General features: G+C 43.8%; 1 protein-coding gene across 1 annotated transcript in view; it reads right to left on the bottom strand.

The window, feature by feature from the left end:
- Window positions 1–2,019: 2,019 nt before the first annotated feature.
- CHRM5 (cholinergic receptor muscarinic 5) overlaps window positions 2,020–23,824 on the bottom strand; it is a 103,462-nt gene continuing 81,657 nt past the window's right edge. The window contains exon 2 of the mRNA XM_063639069.1: window positions 2,020–7,020. Coding sequence (XP_063495139.1) covers window positions 5,346–6,944 — 1,599 coding nt within the window. The 5' untranslated portion in view covers window positions 6,945–7,020 and the 3' untranslated portion in view covers window positions 2,020–5,345. The remainder of the gene's footprint in view (window positions 7,021–23,824) is intronic.

Genomic DNA, 23,824 nt, shown 5'->3' with positions numbered 1-23,824 from the left:
GGTTTCACCATGTTGGCCAGGCTGGTCTCGAACTCCTGACCTCATGATTTGGCCTCCTAAAGTGCTGGGATTACAGGCATGAGCTACTGTGCCCAGGCCAGGCAGTGCTTTATAGCAGCTTGAGAACATACTAACGCATTGTGATATTCTTGGCCCCCCAAAAACAATTAAATTGAATTTAATGAGGAAATATCAGATAGCTTCAAACTGATGAAATTATTTTTATTTATTTATTTTTCTAGATGAAGTCTTGCTCTGTTGCCCAGGCTGGAGTACAGTGGCATGATCTCAGCTCACTGCAACCTCCGCCTCCCAGGTTCAAGCAATTCTTCTGCCTCAGCCTCCCAAGTAGCTGGGATTACAGGCACGCACCACCACGCCTGGCTAATTTTTGTATTTTTAGTTGATCAGGCTGGTCTCAAACTCCTGACATCATGATTCAGCCTCCTTGGTCTCCCAAAGTGTTGGGATTACAGGTGTGAGCCACCATGCCCAGCCGAAATTATTTTTAAAAATTGGACTGTAGGGGCCTGGCGTGATGGCTCACTCCTGTAATCCCAGCACTTTGGGAGGCTGAGGCGGGAGGATCATGAGGTCAGGAGATCAAGACCATCCTTGCTAACAAGGTGAAACCCCGTCTCTACTAAAAATACAAAAAATTAGCCGGGCGTGGTGGCAGGCGCCTGTAGTCCCAGCTACTGGGGAGGCTGAGGCAGGAGAATGGCGTGAACCCGGGAGGCGGACCTTGCAGTGAGCCAAGATTGCACCACTGCACTCCAGCCTGGGCAAAGGAGCGAGACTCCGTCTCAAAAAAAAAAAAAAAAAAAATTGAACTGCAGGTGCTCTTAAAAGATGACTATATCATGAAAGACAGAAAAGCTGTAGACAGATTAAATAAGTCTAACCATGACATGACAACTAAATGCAATGTGTGATCCTGGATTAGATATTGAACTGGAAAATAAATTTTTATAATGAACATATATTAGTTTTCCAAATAGAAAAACTAGTAAAATTTGAGTGTGGACTGTAGATTACATAATAACATTGTAACAATGTCAAATTTCCTGATTTTTATATTTGTATTGAGGTTATGTAAAATAATCTCCTTCTTAAGAAATACACACTCTAAGGTCAGATGCGGTGGTTCATGCCTGCAATCCCAGCACTTTGCCAGGCCAAATCGGGTGGATTGCCTGAGCCCAGGAGTTCAAGACTAGCTTGAGCACCATGGTGAAACCCTGTCTCTACAAAAAGTAGAAAAAATTAAGCGGGCTTGGTGGTGTGCATCTGTAATCCCAGCTACTTGGGAGGCTAAGGTGGGATCACTTGAGTCTGGGAGGTCGAAGCTGCCGCTCCAGCCTAGGTGACAAAGTGAGACTCTGTCTTGAAAAAAAAAAAAAAAAAAGAATGAGAAAAGGAACACACACTCAAGAAGTATTTAGTGGTAAATTGGCAAGATGTCTGCAACTTACTCTCAAATGGTTGAGAAAAAAAATGTGCACGCACACACACACACATACACACACACACACAGAGAGCAGGCACAGATGTGGCAAAACGTTAAGTGCAGAATGTGGGTGAAGGACATTAGGAGTTCTTATTACTCTTGCAACTTTTCTGTAAATTTTAAATGATTTCAAAAAAGTTTTGTTTTGTTTTTAATTGCTTCCAGCTTCTTCGTTGACAATTAAACTTATTTCCCTTCTTCCGCTCACTCTCGATCTGGGGTCCTTATTGGGCAAGAGTTTACATAATCTTGAACTTTACCAGTAAAATGATGTGGGGAAGATGGAAATTAGTATCACTTACAATGGGAATGAAGGGATTGGGGCACCGACTCTTTAAATAGTTGAAGAGGAAATGCTGCTGCCCCTTTTGGTGCAGTCTCCACTCGGTAAAGGACTGTGGTTTCAGGTCTGCCCCACCTCCCTTGTCCCACAGGGAAGGGAAAGCATTTTACTCACAGATCTCTTGTCATCATTAGTTAATCTTAGTTTGGTCATTGGTAATTTAGAGGGAAGGAGGAATCACAAAAGGTAGCAAGAAGGACGTGTATCCATACTGTGTATCAATCTCAACTTTCTTGAAAGGCCAGGCCATGCAAAGGTGTGAGGGAACCCCAATATAGATGGATCTAATAAGCTACTCTGAAACAATTTTCTTATTTAAATGCTCTGCATTGGACCACTGTGCGGTTAAATTTCTTTAATATCTGGAATAGTGCTTGTACAATACAGAAAAGCAGCCCAGTCCCCATATCCTTTGATGTAATTCCAGTATTTACAGTAGACAACTAGAGATTCTAATCCAGAGGTTTGGGTACAGATTTCACAATTACAGAGAGCTGGCATCAGTATTGTCTTCAAAGGACATTCACCAAAGGAGCAAAGCAAAAGCTGAGAATATTGACAAAATGCTTTGTTTAACCAAAAATTGAAGGGAAAACAGATTCCCTGAGAAGCCATCAGATTCAGAGCCAAGGGGAAACAAATTACAATGATAGCAAAGTAACAGCATCCAGTAGGTAACTAGCCAAAGTCGTACATGGTTTACTATAGACAAAGCCTGGAAGACCGGGGGCATAGAAGGCCTAAGATCTCAAGTTAGGCCATGCGCTTCCTACCTACCCATCAGGTCCCTGTAGTTTACAATTAGGTCTATTCATTCTGAGAACCCCACTAAAGCCCCTATTCTATAGAAGTCCAGTTGTCCCTAGTAGTTTGGGATATTTTTTGTCTGTGTCAAGAGGCATAGGTAGTCTGCAAAACTGGCTGCTTTCCAAAGCCAATGATAAAGAAAGAAGCATCGACCTCTCTCTCTCTCTCTCTCTCTCTCTCTTTTTTTGAGGCAGAATCTTGCTCTGTCACTTAGGCTGGAGTGCAGTGGTGTGATCATAACTCACTGCAACCTCTAACTCCTGGGCTCATGCGATCCTCCTGCTTCAACCTCTGAAGTAGCTGGGTCTACAGGCACAGACTACCATGCCCTGCTAATGCCCAGGTATTTAAAATTTTTTTTGTAGAGACGGGGTCTTCCTATGTTGCCAGGCTAGTCTTGAGCCCCTAGGCTCAAGCAGTCCTCTTGCCTCAGCCTCCCAAAGTGCTGGGATTACAGGTGTGAGCCACCACACCCAGCAATACGCTTCTTAATCAATTTCACAAAAGATGAACAAAAAAGGCCATGTCCTAAGCAACTGCGGAGTGTGTGAAGAGTGCCCTCCGTGGCATCCTTTCCCGATTTGTGTTCTTTTTTTAGAATTAGCTTGTTTCACTCTCAACTGCGAATGGTGAATGCCGAACATGGGCTTAAAAGCCTATTCTCATGAAGGGGTTTTAATCTTTATCAGGAATCAAAGCCTTAAATGAAGACTCAACTGTTTATCTGGAGCTGGTAGAGCAGGTTTGCTCATGAAGTCACACCCAGTTGGCATCACAGAGGCCCAAGAGCCTCTGTGCTGGAGAACTGAGCCAATTACTGTTCCCACCAAATTCTTTGCAGGTGTCAACCTGCCCTTTACAAAGGCTCAGCAGATGCACTGCTTACAAGATGTTTTATGTCAACGTGAAGTCTTTATAGGGGACCAGTCCCATCCTGCCTGAGATTCTACTACCCTGAAGCCTCCCTGGGACATCCTGTGAGAGGCTGATTATGCTCCTCAGTGGTAGGCTGAAGCTCTCTCATACTCAGGTACATATCTAATTCCCAGGACAACTAAACCAGCTATTTTTCCATCCTCTTAGCAAATGAGACTGAAAAGGACCTGGCCTACACTAAGACGCATGAAGTCTGGCGATTTTTAAATCCAGCTGCAGATGTAACCAAAAAGTTAAATAATGTCTGACAGGAGTGCTTCATCTTTAAAATCCTTGTTGTATACCACACTACTGCTTCTTTGTGGACTTTTGTCCACAAAGGTCCTTTGATTCAGTTTGTTTATACGCACTTAGAGATTTCAATTAAATGTGGTTTTTAATAATCCTCATGCTCTCATGCATGTTAACTGTTTTCTTTTTATGCATTACTATGACCTACACTTTGTTTTTAAAAATGAAGCTTTCAGATCATTTTCAACTTCATCGCACCCTCAAGTGTGCTTTTCTGGCCTTCTCATTTTTGACTGAATTTGGAGAGGAATGAAGAAGTCATTTTTAGGCCCTGATTTGAAGGACCTATAAAAAAAGAAAGTCTTTCCACCCCCACCCCACCCCGCAACCCCCTGCTTGGAGGCAGCACAGCTGACCTGCTTGCGTCTTGGTGTGAACTGGGGATCTGAACGAGGGAAACTGGAGGCTGCAAAAGGGCTCTGGAAGAAGTTCAAAAGCAAATTTGTTTTCCACATTTTGCCCAGGTTTGCCCTGTGAAGAGATTAGAAAGCAAGATCTCTGAAAACAATATAAGAACCTTAATTCAATAGCCTGGAGAAAATCTTCAGCCAGTGAAGGGCTCTTACATAATTAGTCTTCCTAAGAACAGAGCATAAATAAATGGGTTCAAATGGGCACAAAATAGAATGCACAATATTTGTTTAGATGAAAGAAAAAATTTCCACTGGCAAAAGCTAAAATAACTGACCGTGGAGACTTGATCCGTCTTTATTAGTAGAATAGAGGCCCCTTTAAAGGACTGGGTATGACCAGGTTTCAGTCCTTCCAGACTCTGGATTCTGAGAGGAAGGATGGTTCCCTGGAGATTAGCACGGGTTCAGTGAGTACAAGGAATTGACATTGGATATGAAAGGGAAGAGCAAGGCCTTCATTCAGATGTAGGGACAGGAAAACAAACCACAGTATAGTATAGACCACATAATAGCTGCATAATAGACAGTGATCAGTATATGAAGATACATATTCTTAGAAGCCGGTTGAATATCAGTCTTGTTAACAAGTGACACTGTTGTACATTCTCCTGGTTCTCACTGGCACAAGACAGCTTCATAGACACATACATATTGCACAAAATTCTAAGACAGGTTTCCACAGGAAAAGGTTTCCACCTGGTCTCTGCTGCTTCCCACAGAAGGGACATAAGTTCCCTGAGTCACTGTTCATTGTTACCCAGTGTGCTTCCTCCTGTGAAGGGCATGAGCCTATCTCTTTACTTCATTGGCAAACTCCACTGGCATCAAATGGCCTTGGTCATAGGCAAGAGTCATTTAATATGTCAGCAATTGCTGCAGCTGTGACCCCTTCCATTTGGCAACCAACCTTGAGCCTTTACAAAAGTCTTCAAGGACTCAAAATGAGATGTCTTCTTTTTGAAAATATACAAACCAGAATCAGCTTGCTCATCCTCAAAGGATGTTGACTGTGGTCGTTGTTCTTTCGAGAGGAGTTGTTAACTTTTCAGGGTAGCTTGCTGTTCCCCTGCCAGTACAACTTCTCTTCCACTTTTTTCTTTTTCCATCGGCAGAGAAGCAGCATCTTAAAGGTCTTCCTGAAGGTTCTGTTGCAGAGGGCATAGCAGATGGGGTTGACAGTGCTATTGACATAGCACAACCAATAGCCCAAGTGCCACAGGGTGACTGGGACACACTTGTCACAGAAGGTAGAAACCAGGACCATGATGTTATACGGGGTCCATGTGATGATGAAGGCCAGGAGAATGGCACTCAGTGTCTGGGCTGCTTTCCTTTCTTTGACTAGGACCATTCTCTTTCGTTTGGTCATTTGATGGCTGGGGTTGGGATTGAGGCCTTTCGTTGAAGGTTCCTTGGCCACTGGGAAGGAGCAGGGCATGATTTTCACCTTGTGACAGCCGTTGTTGGTCTCCTGGGTCCCGTCAGCTTTTACCACCAATCGGAACTTATAGGCCACACATTTCTGACTCTTGGGTCTATGAGCAGCTGCTGGAGACAGAAGGTAGTTTGGGGTGTCATAGTCACGTTTTTCAGTTTCAGCTTTCACAAAAGTTTCCTCAGTCTCTTCAGCACTGAATTCTTCCCCTGGGCTTTCCTTACCCTGACTCTTATAGACCACTTGGAGGACAGGGTCAGTGGCAGGCTTGTCCTCATCCTCTGAGGAAGGGTAGCTGCTACAGGTGGTGAGCTGCTCAGCTTTGGCCCAATTAGCGCTTGGGCCAGTGGCTTGGGATGGCTTCCCAGTGGTGGAGGTGCTCCTGCGGGAGGAAGACCAGGAGGCCTGGTTCCTTTCCCGCTGGGCCAGGGTGGGTCGAGGACAGCGCAAGCAGGATCTGAACAGAGCCCTATGAGCTGGCTTTCTCTTCTCAGCTTCGGTCACAGAGTCAGAACCCTGGAGGTCAGCCAGGTCCTTGGTTCGCTTCTCTGTTTCCCGGTAGATTCGACAGTAGAGGATGGTCATGACAGAAACAGGGATGTAGAAGGCAGCAATGGCAGTGCCAAAAGTGATGGTGGGCTCAGAGAGAAACTGGATCTGGCACTCATCCAGTGGAACTGTCCGCTTCCCAACCAAGTACTGCCAGCAGAGGATTGCTGGGGCCCAGAGGATGAAGGAGATCAGCCAGGCCAAGCCAATCATGATGCCAGCCCTTTTCGGAGTACGCTTGGCCCGATATGTCAAGGGTCTTGTGATGGAAAAGTAACGGTCAAAACTGATCACCAGAAGGTTCATGACAGAAGCGTTGCTGGCCACGTAGTCCAGTGCAAGCCAAAGGTCACAAGCCAGACTCCCGAGAGCCCAGCGTCCCATGAGGATGTAGGTGGTGTAGAGGTTCATGGAGAAGATCCCAATGATGAGATCTGCACAGGCTAAGCTGAGCAGGTAATAGTTGTTAACTGTCTTGAGCTGGCTGTTGACTTTGAAGGAGATCATGACCAAGACATTGCCCACAATGGTGATCAGGCTTACCACAGCAGTCACAGCTGCAATGGTGATGACTTCCCACAACCTGTGGCGTTCCAAAGGCTGGTGATTTACTGGGGTGCCATTGAAGGTGGTTGCATTGTGGTAAGAGTCCCCTTCCATCCTGGTGCAAAAATTTTATAGTAGAATAGTGTTAGGTTCTAGACTGTTTTCTGTTTCAGCTCTTCTTGGCCAGCATCTGGAAGAGAGGGAAACACATTAGCTCCGCACACCAGTATGACTTTCTTGTCCATCCATTGTTTATAGTTTCTTTTTTTTAATTTTTTTTTTTTTCTGAGACGGAGTCTGGCTCTGTCACCCAGGCTGGAGTGCAGTGGTGCGATCTCAGCTCTCTACAAGCTCCGCCTCCCGGGTTCACACCATTCTCCTGCCTCAGCCTCCTGAGTAGCTGGGAGTACAGGCGCCCACCACCACGCCCAGCTATTTTTTGGTATTTTTAGTAGAGACGGGGTTTCACTGTGTTAGCCAGGATGGTCGCGATCTCCTGACCTCGTGATCCACCCGCCTCGGCCTCTCAAAGTGCTGGGACTACAGGCGTGAGCCACCGCGCCTGGCCCATTGTTTATAGTTTCTAACGGAATATTAAACGTGGCTGCACACATATTCAGAGCAAGATGCTGAAATCTCTAAAGTTTGATCACCTATTTTTAATGGCATCCTTTTGCTTTTTGTTAACCTATGGCTGAGTGCCCTTCTTATTCATGAGGCTGCTGCCCTCTAGTGGCAATTTTAAAAAGGGCTGGGAAGACGAGGAGGGTGAAGGGAAAGGAAAAAAATGGATTGTTGAGAAGCAGTAAAGAGGGGAAAGCAGGGATGTTAAATCACTTTAGATTGCAATGATCGTAAGGGCAGAAACCCTATTTTTTTAAGATCCTGGTGATAAATACCTAAATCGTCATGCACTGGGGAAAAAGTAGTATCTATTCTATAGTCCCAGTCTTGATTATTAAACATTACTGAGGTGCTGTTGTGAGCCAAGACCATATTATACCACCTCTCCTTGCCCTAATGCACAAACTCCAAGTGCATATCTGGTTTTCATCTAGGGGGGTTTTACATTTGCCCCAGCTGCTGAAGATAAGAACCTTATTTCTGTTCCTGAACTATTTGCAATATCATAGAATTATTTTAGGTTATCTTTTTTCTGGTTATAGAGTAATATATTCCTTATAAAAGTTCAAACAATGTCAAAATGTAAATCTTAGAAAGCAAAAGTCTCCTCTAATTCCACCTTGCAGAGGTAATCAATGCTAACAGTTTAGTGTATATTTTGGCATTTTCCCATATGCATATACTAATAAATAAATATTTAAATACAATTTCCCGTGCATATACTAATAAATATTTTAAATGGGTGCCTTTTACCATTTACAATTTGAATTTTGTTTTTTACTTAACAAATGAATTATCACGGACAGCCTTTGTATCAGTACATCTAGAGCTATCACTTTCATTGTAATGACTGTACATTATTCCACTTAATGGATGTACTATATTTAATTAACCCTCTGTTGACAAATTTTAACTTTTAAAACTAAAAGCAAATTTTCCTTTTGTAGATTAAAAAATCTATGTACATGATAAAGATTTCAGTGTGTACCAAAGGGTAAATGGTAGAAATTAGGTCTCCCTCCCACCTCTGACCTCCAAGCTTGCAAGCTCCCCATTTTCAGAGGTAACCACTGCTACCATTTGTTTTTCCTTCTAGAGATATATGTGCATACAACATATACTTGATGATATGTAACAAACACCACCTTGACATGATAATGGGCAGTAAAGGGAAAAAAAAATATTTTTTTTTTTTGTTTTGAGATTGAGTCTCGCTCTGTTGCCCAGGCTGGAGTGCCGTGGCGCTATCTCGGCTCACTGCAAGCTCCGCCTCCCAGGTTCACGCCATTCTCCTGCCTCAGCCTCCCCAGTCGCTGGGACTACAGGCGCCCGCCACCACGCCTGGCTAACAGAGTCTTGCCCTTGTCGCCCAGGCTGAAGTGTAGTGGCACCATCTTGGCTCACTGCAACCTCCGCCCCTCGGGTTCAAGCAATTCTTCTGCCTCAGCCTTTTGAGTAGCTAGGATTACAGCCACCATGCCCGGCTAATTTTTGTACTTTTTAGTAGAGATGAGGTTTTGCCATGTTGGCCAGACTGGTCTCAAACTCCTGACCTCAGGTGATCCGCCCGCCTCAGCCTCCCAAAGTTCTGGGATTACAGGTGTGAGTGACTGCACCCAGTGAAAATCTTTTTGATGACCCTTAAAATACCCCATGTGGGCAATTTTATTTAATGGGGTATTTCTGCTCTGCCTATGGCCAGTCTTGACACTTTTTTGATAACAGTAACTGACAGAAAGGTGGCAAATTTGTGAAGGGTACAGTTTTCTTGGCTTTGCTTTATATTTTCAGCTGTAATTTTGGGTGTTTTCATAACACCTCAAATTCAATATGGAATTGAGTTGATGATATTGTCTTGCACCGGAAACCAGATTCTCCCATCTTCCCAATCTTGCATGCTTCTTCACCTCCCAAACACATGCAGTCTAACCGACCCACGAAGACTCCTCTTTTTGGTCCCTCTCCATTCCTGCTGCTACCAACTGTTACCTTATAGCTATAACACCTCGGTGTTATCAACATTCTTCAAGTTGTTGAAGCAAATTCTAAGGTTGCCAGGTCATTAGGTAGCGATTCCCCAGCATCTGAAAAGACCAGTTACTCTACACTCTACGAATCTCTAGGCAAATGCCATCACAGATTATCTTCCAATGATCAGATTTAAGCCACATAGTGCAAAAAAGGGCCTGTGGAAATCCATTTCTCCTTTATTCTTTCTTTTCTTCCTTCCTCTCCTGCCCCTCTTAAATATTTGAATGTTTATTATGGGACAGACTCTAATGCTGGCAATACCATGGAATAGGCCAATGTCTCTGCTCTTTAGACACTAGTTGGGAATGTAAATAAATTAGCAGATAGAAATAGCAGGGGTGCAGCATGCCATAGGGGCACCTGTGAAGGACCTCCAGCCTCGTTGAGCAGACATGGGAAGCACTTCCTGAGGAAGAGACCTAAGAGTCGAGACTTGAAGAATGAATCACCAATAGCTAGGCAAAAGGTGGGTGGAGGCTGGGGATGGTAGTGCCAGAATGTTTCAGACAGGGAAGGGAAGAGCTTGTTTGTAAGCCCAGAGGCAAAAGAGGAGGAATGGAAAGAAACAAGATAGCTGGAGCCAAAGAAAGCTGAGAAGTGAAAGGTGAAACTGGAGAGGCTGGCAGGAGAAGGAGGGGCAGGAGAGGACCTGAGAGAAAAGTCAGCTTTCTGGGAGAGCTGTGTCAGCTATTTCCAGACTCCCCGTCTACTCTGAAGGTAGTCCCAACATCCAGGTGTTGGGGAGCATTAGTCCGGAGTGAAGTAGTAAAATGATCTGACCGCTTGCTGAATTTTTTCTAATCAATTCTTCAAAATAGGAATACATGGTGTTTTGGAAGGATTTAATTTTTCCACTTAATTTTATTATCAGGTCGTAAGCAATTTACAGAAGGTTCTGGGAATTCGGATGTGCACATACTCCTTTGGACACATGTATAACCTGGGTACTTCTTTTTCATCTGTTTCCTCATTAGAAAAAATAAGGAGGCCGGGCGTGGTGGCTCACGCCTATAATCCCAGCACTTTGGGAGGCCGAGGCGAGTGGATCGCCTGAGGTCGGGAATTCGAGACCAGCCTGGCCAACATGATGAAACCCTGTCTCTACTAAAAATGCAAAAGTTAGCTGGGCATGGTGGTGCGTGCCTGTAATCTTAGCTACTTGGGAAGTCGAGGCAGGAGAATTGCTTGAACTCGGGAGGTGGAGGTTTCAGTGAGCCAAGATCTCACCACTGCACTCCAGCCTGGGCGACAGAGTGAGACTCTGTTTCAAAAGAAAATTTAAGAAAAAAAGGAAATTGGACTATGGGAACTAACATACCTACATTTTTATGACTTTGTATATTATATTGTGTCAAAAAACAAAATTAAAACAAATGTAAAGATCTCAGTTGGCTTTATTTGTGATTCTAGAATCAGGCAATTCTTCATTTTGGGAAATAAATGTTCTGATGAGCTGACCAGAAGAATTTGGCTTTATAGGCAGAGAAGGCCTGAAGAAAGCAGAAGCAAAGAACAAGGGTGTATTAGTTACTTCTAGACAGAACAACAGAAAATAACTGGTTAGTTAACATCAGGTTACTTCAGGCTGTGTGTGTGTGTGTGTGTGTGTGTGTTAGAATTAAAGCAGAGATAACTTCCTTATCATGCTGATTGAAGATTTATAGTGGCCTGTTTGAGAAATTGGCTCTCTCTCTCTCCTGATTTCTCAGGTCAAATAACAACTTAGTTTAGGTTTGGTGACTTGGAACTTTAGTATGGGTGGCTCCATTTTGATTTTTATTCTGGTTTGTTGGAGTCTAGATCAAGAACTTAGTCCAAAACAATGACCTCCTATAATTTTTTATTTATCAATAGTGTGATGGTTAATTTTATGTGTCCACTTGGCTAGGCTACAGTACCCAGTTGTTTTGTCAAACACCAGTCTAGATATTGCTGTGAAGGTATTTTCAGATATGATTAATACTGAAATCAGCAGAGTTTAAGTAAAGATTACCCACCATAATGTGGGTAGGCCTCTTTCAATCATTTGAAGGCCTTAAGGGAAGACTGAGGTGCCGAATGAAAAGAGCAAGGAATTCTGTCACCAAACTGCCTTAGAACTCAAGACAGCAACATTGATTCCTGCTGGATTTTCCAGCTTGCCTACAGATTTCAGACTTGCTAGCCCCTACAATCATGTGACCCAGTCCTTTAAAATAAAAATAAATCTCTCTCTCTCTGATAAATGGAATAAGCTCTTTGCTAAAAGGGAAAAGAAAATAATTTACAGTGGTAACATCACCTCACAATCATATCACAATTTGGCATTGGTCAGCTTCAGATTAAAAACCTAGTTCCATTACTTGCTGTATGACATTCATTAATTGATTGGAAACAAGGTCTTGCTCTGTCACTCAGGCTGGAGAACAGTGTCACCATCATAGCTCACTGAAGCTGGAACCCATGGCCTCAAGCGATCCTCCTGCCTCAGCCTCCTATGTAGCTGGGACTACAGGTGTGGGCCACAACATATGGCTCCAACTTACTGTATGACTTTGGACACATTACTTAACCTGAGTCTCAGATTTTAAACTTTGAGGTGGGGATAAAAAGAGTCCTTACCTCGTAGGATTGTTTCAAGTATTAAATGAGATAACCCATGTTGTATTCAGCCAGTGCCTGACACAAGGGAATGTTCACTACAAAGTAGCAATCCAGCAACAAGAGCATCAGAATGACTATTCTGGCCAGGCACAGTGGCTCACGCCTGTAATCCCAGCACTTTGGGAAGCCAAGGTGGGTGGATCATGAGGTCAAGAGATCAAGATCATCCTGGCCAACATGGTGAAACCCCGTCTCTACTAAAAATACAACAACAACAACAACAAAAATTAGCTGGGCGTGGTGGCATGTGCCTATAGTCTCAGCTACTCGGGATGCTGAGGCAGGAGGATCGCTTGAACCCGGGAAGCGGAGGTTGCAATGAGCCAAGATCATGCGACTGCACTCCAGCCTGGCGACACAGCAAGATTCCACCTAAAAAAAAAAAACAAAAAAAACTCTTCTCCTGGTAGGAATGAGTTTGAGGCATGGTTATTAAGGGACAGGGTAAAATAATAAGGCAATATTTTCATAACCACAAACTGGCTCTTTTAGATGCTTCAGGGTGCTGACACTGGATTGCAGTGGTGTGATCATAGTTCACTGCAACCTCAACCTCTTGGGCTCAAGGGATCCTCCCACCTTAGCCTCCTGAGTGGCTGGGACTACAGGCATGTGCCACAATCCCCAGCTAATTTTTTTTCTGGTTTCATTTTGCTTTGAGATAGGGTCTCACTATGTTGCTCAGGCTGGCCTCGAACTCCTGGCCTCGAACTCCTGGCCTCAAGCGATTTGCCAGCCTCGACCTTCCAAAATGCTGGGATTACATCACACCTGGCTCTTCCTCTTTAGTTTTTTTTGGTTGGTGCTCTACCTCTAGGAACATAACAAACTGCTCCCAATCATTCAAGCAGAACAACCTTGAGGAGAGCCGAGGCTAACACAGTCTTCCTCAGAGTCTGCTCATAGACTAGGACTACCTCAAATGCTTGATTGAAAAGGTTTCATGATCTGATAAATTGAGAAAACACCATGTAGTATGTAGAGCTCTCAAAGATTCAGAAGACACATTAGCCTAGTGAAAGCTGGGAGGTTCTGCAGTAGAGAACATTACTTAATTTGGCCTAACAGAGAGGTGGCTTAGCTTATCTAACCTTTCTCAGAGGAATGTCTGTTAATATCCTGTGGAATCCATGAATCACATTTGGGAAATGCATTTGAGTAAAAAACAACCAATTAGGAGTATGGAGTAGGAGTTCTAATTTCGGCTAAAATCCTGTGATATGAGACAAGCCATGTATTCTCTCTGGGCCCCAGTTTCTCCATATACGGAATTAAAAGACTGGAAGTAATGGTTTATCCTTTAAAATGCTTTCAGGCTCTTCTTATAGGCTCACAGTAGAAAACACTGGAAACTGTATTAATTTTAGCCCTCAACTTTCTTCTATTCTTAACTAGGGAAATGGCAGTTACTTAGTTGCTTTGGAAGTTAGTGTAGTGAAAACAGCCCTTAACATATTTTGAGTTCTCGGCTTTCTCATCTGTTAAACATGTATAATAATACCTGCTTAGACTGGGTGTGGTGGCTCACACATGTAATCCCAGCACTTTGGGAGGCTGAGGTGGGCAGATCACCTGAGGTCACCAGGATTTTATAATCAGTGTGTCTCAAAATTTAATATGCATAATCTTGTTAAATTGTAGAAGGGTGGGGCTTGCATTTCCACATTTTATTTGTTTATTTATTTTTATTTATTTATTTATTTTTTGTGACAGAGCCTCGCTCTGTCGCCCAGGCTGGAGTGCAGTGGTATGATCTCGGCTCACTGCAAGTTCTGCCTCCCGGGTTCACGCCATTCTCCTGCCTCAGCTTCCTGAGTAGCTGGGACTACAGGTGCCTGCCACCATGCCTGGCTAATTTTTTGTATTTTTAGTAGAGACGGGGTTTCACCAGGTTAGCCAGGATGGTCTTGATCTCCTGACCTCGTGATCCACCCACCTCGGCCTCCCAAAGTGCTGGGATTACAGGAATGAGCCACTGCACCTGGCCTATATTTATTTTTTTGAGACAGTGTTTCACTCTGTTGCCCAGGCTAGAGTGCAGTGGCATGATCTTGGCTCACCGTAACCTCTTCCTCCCGGGTCCAGGAGATTCTCCTGCCTCAGCCTCCTGAGTAGCTGGGACTACAGGTGCACACCACCACACCCAGATAATTATAGTTTTTTGTATTTTTAGTAGAGATGGGGTTTAATCATGTTGGCCAGGCTGGCCTCAAACTCCTGGCCTCAAGCGATCCACCCACCTTGGCCTCCCAAATGCTGGGATTACAGGTGTGAGCTACCGGGCCTGGCCTCGTTTATTTACTTTTTTTTTTTTGAGACGGAGTTTCACTCTTTTTGCCCAGGCTGGAGTGCAATGGCGTGATCTCGGCTCACCGCAATCACCGCCTCCCGGGTTCAAGTGATTCTCCTGCCTCAGCCTCCTGAGTAGCTGGCATTACAGGAATGTGGCACCATGCCTGGCTAATTTTGTATATTTAGTAGAGACGGGGTTTCTCCATGTTAGTCAGGCTGGTCTTGAACTCCTGACTTCAGGTGATCTGCCCGCCTCGGCCTCCCAAAGTGCTGGGATTACAGGTGTGAGCCACTGAGCCCAGCTTGTTTACTTTTAAAGTGTTTTAAAATTGTTTTCAAGCAACCGTTTGTTCCTTTTTTTCCCAACATTTATCTTAAGTTCAGGGATACATATGAAGGAGGTGCAGGTTTGTTACACAGGTAAATGTGTGCCAGGGTGGTTTGCTGCACAGATCATCCCATTACCTAGGTATTAAGCCCAACATCTATTACCTATTCTTCTTGATGTTCTCCCTCCTCCCACCCCCACCCCCACAGGCTCCAGTGTGTGTTGTTTCCCTGGATGTGCCCTTGTGTTCTCTCATCATTCAGCTCTTACTTATAAGTGAGAACATGCGGTGTTTAGTTTTCTGTTCCTGTGTTAGTTTGCTCAGGGTAGCAGCTTACAACTCCATCTATGTCCCTGCAAAGGACATAATGTCGTTCCTTTTTAAGGCTGCATAGTATTCCATGGTGTGTATGTACCACATTTTTTGTCCAGTCTATTGTTGATGGGTATTTAGGTCAATTCCATGTCTTTGCTATTGTGGATAATGCTGTAATGAACATACACGTGCATGTATCTTTATAATAGAATGATTTATATTCCCTTGGGTATATACCCAGTAATGAGATTACTAGGTCAAATGGTATGTCTGCCTCTAGGTCTTTGAGGAATTACCACACAGTATTCCACAATGGTTGAACTAATTTACACTCCCACCAGCATGTAAAAGTGTTCCTTTTTCTCCACAGCCTTGCCAGCATCTGTTGTTTTCTGGAGTTTTAATAATAGCCATTCTCACTGGTGTGAGATGGGATCTCATTTGTTTTTGATTTGCATTTCTCTAATGATCAGTGATGCTGAGTTTTTTTTCATATGTTTTTTGGCCGCATGTATGTCTTCTTTTGAGAAGTGTTTGTTCATGCAGGTTCTTTGCCCACTTTTTGACGGGGTTGTTTTTTTCTTGTAAATTTGTTTATGTTCCTTGTAGATTCTGGATATTAGCCCTTTGTCAGATGGACAGATTGCAAAAATTTTCTCCCATTCTGTAGGTTGCCTGTTCACTCTGATGATAGTTTCTTTGGCTGTGCAGAAGCTCTTTAGTTTAATTAGATCCCATTTGTCAATTTTTGCTTTTGTTGCAATTGCTTTTCATGTTTTCATCATGAAATCTTTGCATTTGCCTATGTCCTGAATGGTATTGCTTAGATTTTCTTCTAGAGTTTTTATAGTTTCGGGTTTTACATTTAATTCATCTTGAGTTAATTTTTTTTTTTTTTTTTTTTTTTGAGACGGAGTCTTGCTCTGTCGCCCAGGCTGGAGTGCAGTGGCGCGATCACGGCTCACTGCAAGCTCCGCCTCCCGGGTTCACACCATTCTCCTGCCTCAGCCTCTCCGAGTAGCTGGGACTACAGGCGCCCGCCACCACGCCCGGCTAATTTTTTGTATTTTTAGTAGAGACGGGGTTTCACAGTGGTCTCGATCTCCTGACCTCGTGATCCGCCCACCTCGGCCTCCCAAAGTGCTGGGACTACAAGCGTGAGCCACCGCGCCCAGTCATCTTGAGTTAATTTTTGTATAAGGTATAAGGAAGGGGTCCAGTTTCAATTTTCTGCATATGGCTAGCCAGTTCTCTTAGCACCATTTATTAAATAGGGAATCCTTTCCCCACTGCTTGTTTTTGTTAGGTTTGTCAAAGATCAGATGTTTGTAGATGTGTGGTTTTATTTCTTAATTCTCTATTCTGTTCCATTGGCCTATGTGTCTATTTTTGTACCAGTACCATGCTGAAGTGGGTAATGTGACACCTCCAGCTTTGTTCTTTTTCCTTCAGATTATCTTGGCTATATGGGCTCTTTTCAGTTCCATATGACTTTTTTTTTTTTTTTTTTTTTTTGAGATGGAGTCTCACTCTGTCACCCAGGCTGGAGTGCAGTGACATGATCTTGGCTCACTGCAACCTCCGCCTCCTGGGTTCAAGCAATTCTCTGCCTCAGCCTCCTGAGTAGCTGGGATTGTAGGCGCCGGCCACTGTGCCTGGCTAATTTTTGAATTTTTAGTAGAGACAGGGGTTTCGCCATGTTGGCCAGGCTGGACTTGAACTCTTGATCTCAAGTGATCTGCCCGCCTTGGCCTCCCAAAGTGTTGGGATTACAGGTTTGAGCCACTGTACCTGGTCTGGTTCCATATGAATTTTTAAGTAGTTTTTTTCTAATTTTGTGAAGAATGTCAATGGTAGTTTAGTGAGATTAGCATTGAATCTATAAACTACTTTGGGCAGTATGACTGTTTTGATGATATTGATTCTTCCTATCCATGAGCATGGATGTTTTTCCATTTGTTTGTGTCCTCTCTGATTTCCTTGAGCATTGGGTTGCAGTTCTCCTTGAAGAGGCCCTTCACTTCCCTTGTTAGCTGTATTCCTAGGTATTTTATTCTCTTTTTAGCAATTGTGAATGGGAATTCATTCATGATTTGGCTCTGTGCTTTCCTGTTGTTGATGTACAGGAATGCTAGCAATTTTTGCACATTGATTTTGCATCCTGAGACTGCTGAAATTGCTTATCAGCTTAAGAAGCTTTTAAGCTGAAATGATGGGGCTTTCTGGACATAGAATTATATTATCTGCAAATAAAGACAATTTGATGTCCTCTCTTCCTATTTGACTACCCTTCATTTCTTTCTCTTGCCTGATTGCCCTGGCCAGAACTTTGAATACTATGTTGAATAGGAGTGGTGAGAGAGGGTATCCTTGTCTTGTGCTGGTTTTCATGGGGAATGCTTCCAGCTTTTGTCCATTTGGTATGATATTGGCTGTGAGTCTGTCACAGATGGCTTTTATTATTTTGTGGTATGTTTTTTCAAAACCTAGTTTATTCAGAGTTTTTAACATGAAGGGATTTAAATTTTATCAAAGCCTTTTCTGCATCTGTGGAGATAATCATGTGGTTTTCATCTTTAGTTCTGTTTATGTGATGAAGTGCATTTATTGATTTCCATATGTTGAACCAACCTTGCATCCCAGGGATGAAGCCAACTTGATTGTAGTGGATAAACTTTTTGATGTGCTGCTGGATTTCATTTGCCAGTATTTTATTGAGGATTTTTGCATCAATGTTCATCAAAGATGTTGGCCTGAAGTTTTCTTTTTTTTGTTGTATCTCTGCCAGGCTTTGGTATCAGGATGATGCTGGCTTCATAGAATGAGTCAGGGAGGAGTCCCTCCTTTTCAATTTTTTCAGATAGTTTCAGTAGGAGTGGTACCAGCTCTTTGTACCTCTGGTAGAATTCTGCTGTAAATCTGTCTGGTCCTGGGGTTTTTTTTTCTTTTTTTGGTTGGTAGGCTATTTATTAGTGCATCAATTTCAGAACTCATTATTGGTCTATTAAGGGATTCAGTTTATTCTTGGTTCAGTCTTGGGAGGGTGTATGTGTTCAGGATCTATCCATTTCTTCTAGATTTTCTAGTTTACCTACATAGAAGTGTTTATAGCATCTTCTGATGATTGTTTGGATTTCTGTGGGGTCAATGGTGATTTCTCCCTTATCATTTCTGATTGTGTTTATTTGATTCTTCTCTCTTCTTCTTTATTAGTCTAGTTAGTGGTTTATCTATTTTACCTATTTTCAAAAAACCAGCTCCTAGATTTTTTGATTTTTGAAAGTGTTTCTCTTGTCTCTATCTCCTTCAGTTCAACTCTGATCTTAGTTATTTCTTGTCATCCTCTAGCTTTGGAGTTTGTTTGCACTTGATTCTCTAGTTCTTTTTGTTGTGATGTTAGGTTTTTAACTTGAGATCTTTCTAGCTTTTTGATATGAGCATTTTAGTGCTATAAATTTCCCTCTTAACACTGCTTTAGCTGCATCCCAGAAATTCTGGTACTTTGTCTCTTTGTTTCAGTTTCAAAGAACTTCTTGTTTTCTGTCTTAATTTCATTATTTGCCCAGGAGTCATTCAGGAGTAGGTTGTTCAGTTTCCATGTAGTTGTGTGGTTGTGAGTGAATTTCTTAATCTTGAGTTCTAATTTGATTGCGCTGTGGTCTGAGAGACTATTATTATTTCAGTTCTTTTGTATTTGCTGAGGAGTGTTTTACTTCTGATTATGTAATCAGTTTTAGAGTAAGTTCTGTGGGTGATGAGAAGAATGCTTATTCTGTTGTTTTGGGGTGGAGAGTTCTGTAAATATCTATCAGGTCCACTCGATTCAGAACTGAGTTCAGGTCCTGAATATCATTGTTAATTTTCTCTCTCAGTGATCTAATACAGTCGGTGGGGTGTTAAAGTCTCCCATTATTATTGTTTGGGAGTCTAAGTCTCTTTGTGGGTCTCTAAGAACTTGTTTTATGAATCTGGGTGCTCCTGTATTGGGTGCATATATATTTAGGATAGTTAGCTCTTCTTGTTGAATTGAACGCTTTACCATTATGTAATGCCCTTCTTTCTCTTTTTTGATCTTGTTGGTTTAAAGTCTGTTTTGTCAGAAACTAGGATGGCAACCCCTACTTTTTTCTGTTTCCCATTCGTTTGGGTGAATTTTTGTCCATCCCTTTATTTTGAGCCTATGTGTGTCTTCACACATGAGATGAGTCTCTTGAAGACAGCATACTGATGGGTCTTGGCACTTTATCCAGCTTGTCATTCTGTGTCTTTTAACTGGGGCATTTAGCCTATTTACATTTAAGGTTAGTATGGTTATGTGTGAATTTGATCCTGTCATCATTGCAGACATTTTTATGTGGTTGCTTCATAATGTCACTGGTCTGTGTATTTCAGTGTGTTTTTGTAGTGTCTGGTAACAGGTTTTCCTTTCCATATTTAGTGCTTAATATGGAAGCTTCAGGAGCTCTTGCAAGGCAGGCCCAATGGTGACAAATTCCCTCAGCATTTGCTTGTCTGCAAAGGATCTTATTTCTCCTTTACTTATAAAGCTTAGTTGGGCTGGATCTGAAATTCTGGTCTGGACATTCTTTTCTTAAAGAATGTTGAGGCCAGACACAGGGACTCACGCCTGTAATCCCAGCACTTTGGGAGGCTGAGGTGGGTGGATCACTTGAGGTCAGGAGTTCAAGACCAGCCTGACCAACAAGGTGAAACCCCATCTCTACTAAAAATACAAAAATTAGCCAGGCGTGATGGCAGGTGCCTGTAGTCCCAGCTACTCGGGAGGCTGAGATGAGAGAATTGCTTGAACCCAGGAGGCAGAGGTTACAGTGAGCTGAGATCGTGCCACTGCACTCCAGCCTGGGTGATGGAGTGAGACTCTGTCTCAAAAAAAAAGAAAAAAAAAAAAAAAGAATGTTGATTATTGGCCCCAATCTCTTCTGGCTTGTAGGATTTCCACTGAGAGGCCTGCTGTGAGTCTCATGGGCTTCCTTTTGTAGGTGACCTGGCCCTTCTCTCTGGCTGCCCTTAACATTTTTTCTTTCATTTCAACCTTGGAGAATCTGATGATTGTGTGTCTTGGGGTTGATCTTCTTGTGGAGTATCTTACTGGGGTTCTCTGCATTTTTTCAATTTGAACGTTGGCCTGTCTTGCTAGGTTGGGGAAATTCTCCTGAATGACATCCTGAAGTATGTTTTCCAACTCTGTTCCATTCTCCCTGTCTCTTTCAGGTACCCCAATCAGTCATAGGTTTTGCTTTACATAATCCCATGATCCTTTTCATTCTTTTTTTCTCCATTCTTGTATGCCTGTCTTATTTCTGAAAAATAGTCTTCAAACTCTGTGATTCTTTTCTCCACTGGTCTATTCTGCTATTGATACTCGTGATTGCATTGTAAAGTTCTCATAGTGTGTTTTTCAGCTCCATCAGGTCTGTTATGTTCCTCTTTAAACTGGCTACTCTGGCTGTCAGCTCTTGCATTGTTTTATCGTGATTCATAGCTTCCTTGCATTGGGTTACAACATGGTCCTTTAGCTCAGTGAAGTTTGTTATTACCCACTTTCAGAAGCCTAGTTCTGTCAATTCAGCCATCTGAGCCTCAGCCCAGTTCTGTGCCCTTGCTGGAGAGGTGTGCAGTCATTTGGAGGCAGAGAAGCACTCTGTCTTTTTGAGTTTTCAGCATTTTTGTGTTGAATCTGTCTCATCTTTGTGGGCTTATCTACCTTTGATCTTTGAGGTTGCTGACTTTGAAATAGGTTTTTGTAGGGTCTTTTATGTTGATGTTGTCATTGTTTTCTGTTTGTTTTTCTTTTAACAGTCAGACAACTCTTCCATAGGGCTGCTGCAGTTTGCTGTGGGTCCACTCCAGACTCTAGTCACCTCGGTTTTTCTCATACCTGGTGGTATGCTGCAAAACATACCACCAAGTATGCAAAACATACCACCAGGTATGCAAAACAGCAAAGGTGGCAGCCTGCTCCTTCCTTTGGAGGCTCCATCCCAGGAGGATACTGACCTGTTGCTGGCCCAGACACACCTAGGCCACAGACTCCTGTTGGGAGGTGTCAGTCAGGAGGAATGGGATCAGGGACCTGCTTAAAGAAGCAGTCTGGCTGCTTTTTGGTAGAGCAGGTGTGCTGCATTGTGGGGGGACCGTTCCTTGTCCAGACTGTTTGGACTCTCCAAAGCCAGCAGGCTGGAATGGCTGAGTCAACCAAACTGTAGAGATGGTGGCTGCCCCTCCTCCTGGGAGCTCCATCCCAGGGAGAAATCAGAGCTCTGTCTGTATAACCCTGGCTAGAGTGGCTGAAACCCCTGCAGGGAGGTCCTGCCCAGTGAGGAGGAATGGATCCAGGTCCCACTTAAAGAAGCAGCCTGGTCATGATCTGGCAAAGCTGCTGTGCTGTGTTGTGGGGGACCCTTCCTTGTCAGGACCATTTGGACTCTCCAAAGCCAGCAGGCTGGAACAGCTGAGTCAACCAAACCACAGAGATGGCAGCTGCCCCTCCCTCTGGGAGCTCCATCCCAGGGAAAGATCAGAGCTCTATCCATATAACCCTGGCTGGAGTGGTTGAAGCTCCCACAGGGAGATCCCACCCAGTGAGGAGGAATGGATCCGGGTCCTGCTTAAAGAAGCAGTCTGGCCAGATGTGGTGGCTTACGCCTGTAATTCCAGCACTTTGGAAAGCCGAGGCAAGTGGATTGCTTGAGTTCAGGAGTTTCAGACCAGCCTGGGCAACAGGGTGAAACCCCGTCTCTACCAAACACACACACACACAAACACACACACACACGAGCTGGGTGTGGTAATGTGTGCCTGTAGTCCCAGCTACTCTACTCACTTGGTCCTATTGTTTGACCCCATGCCTTCTCCCATGCACCCTTTGATTTCTTATTTCTGGGATCTGGTGTGGAGAGCCCCTCATCCTGGGAAACAGGGTGCGGGAGGCTGAGGTGGGAGGATTACTTGAGCTTGGGAGGCGGAGGTTGCAGTGAGCCGAGATTGCGCCATTGCACTCCAGCCTGGGTGACAAAGTGAGACTCTATCTCAACAAAACAAAACAAAGACAAAACAAGCAGTCTGGCCACCATCTGACAAAGCAGCTCTGCTGCGTTGGGAGGGACCTTTCCTTGTCTGGACTGTTTGGACTCTCCAAAGCCGCAAGCTAGAATGGCTGAGTCAACTGAACCACAGCGATAACAGTCATCCTCCCGCTGGAAGCTCAATTCTATCTCAGGCGGACTCCAGCTTTAATTGTTGGCTGGCTGGAATTCCAAGTCAGTGGGTCTTATCTTGTGAGGTGCCGGGGAAGTGGGGCCTGCAGAAAGATGCTGCTTGGCTCCCTGGTTTCAGCCCTCTTCCTAGGTGTATGTGCAGATGGACCTCCCGCCTTGCCAGGGATCCCAGGGTTGGAGTATGTAAAACTTCTAGGTCTCTGCCGGGCGCGGTGGCTCACGCCTGTAATCCCAGCACTTTGGGAGGCTGACACGGGCGGATCATGAGGTCAGGAGATCCAGACCATCCTGGCTAACACGGTGAAACCCCGTCTCTATTAAAAATACAAAAAATTAGCCGGGCGTGGTGGCGGGCGCCTGTAGTCTCAGCTACTCGGGACGCTGAGGCAGGAGAATGGCGTGAACCCAGGAGGCGGAGCTTGCAGTGAGCCGAGATCGTGCCACTACAATCCAGCCTGGGCGACAGAACGAGACTCCATCTCAAAACAGAAACAAAAACAAAAACAAAAACAAAAAACAAACAAACAAAAAATCCCTGCTAGGTCTCTGTGTGTGCCTGAGCGGCTGCTCTGCTGAGACTCTGCACAGCTCTGTGTGTTGGACCTAAGGCTCTGCTGGCATGGGCTCACAAGGAGAACTCCTGTTCCATGGGTTGCAAAGACCTGTGGGAGAAATGTGGTTTTCCCGGTGGGGTCGCACAATCACTCACCGCTTCCCTTGGCTGGAGGTGGGGGATCCTTTGGCTCTGTGCTGCTCCCAGGTGGGCCGTCACCCCACCCGGCTTTTCTTTGTTTTCTGTGGGTCAAGCTGTTTGCCCAATTAGTCCCAAAGTGAGAACCTGGATATTTCAGTTGAAGGTGCTGTATTCAGTCACACCTTTCATTCCTTTGCATGAGTGCTGCGGGCTGCTTCTGCTTCTAATCCGCCATCTTGGCCATATTTCACAATTGCACATTTCTGAAAAGCTCCTGAGTATTCTTGATGCTACTGATCCATGTACCATATTTTAAGTTGCAAGGTTGAGAATGATTTCCTAAGTTCCTAGAAAAGGGGAATGATCGCTCGAAAAGGGGAACGATCGCTCACAAAGGGGCTGTTAAATGGGAATTTTCCAACTGCAATGTGCAGTAACATTTGAATCCCCCCTCTGCCTTCCAAAATCACTTGAGTTAAAAAAATTTTTTTCTCCTGTTTGAAATTAATACAATTAGCCTTTAGAGATTTTCTGCCTTCTCTTTTTCCCGTTTTTTTTTTTCCTGCCTCACTTTTTGGGAGAATGACTTTTCCTGATTCCTAGGCTGCTGGACAGATCTTTCTGCAAAAAGATTTGGGACATAAAGTAGGCTCCACGGCTGATGGATTGATTTCTTTTTTGGATAATAGTTGAGTATGAAAACTGAGTTTCCAGCCTGAATGTTTTCCACAATAAACTTCTTCAATCATTGATTGTGTTTTTGAAAGGGTAACTTATTTTTGAGGAAAGTTGCAGAGGCAAATGAAATATAAGTGGTTATCTGGGAGT

This window comes from Symphalangus syndactylus, chromosome 5 (genome assembly GCF_028878055.3).
Source record: "Symphalangus syndactylus isolate Jambi chromosome 5, NHGRI_mSymSyn1-v2.1_pri, whole genome shotgun sequence".
NCBI lineage: Eukaryota > Metazoa > Chordata > Mammalia > Primates > Hylobatidae > Symphalangus > Symphalangus syndactylus.
Note: the sequence above shows the minus strand (reverse complement) of the source record. Positions and strands in the feature narration are given on the sequence as shown.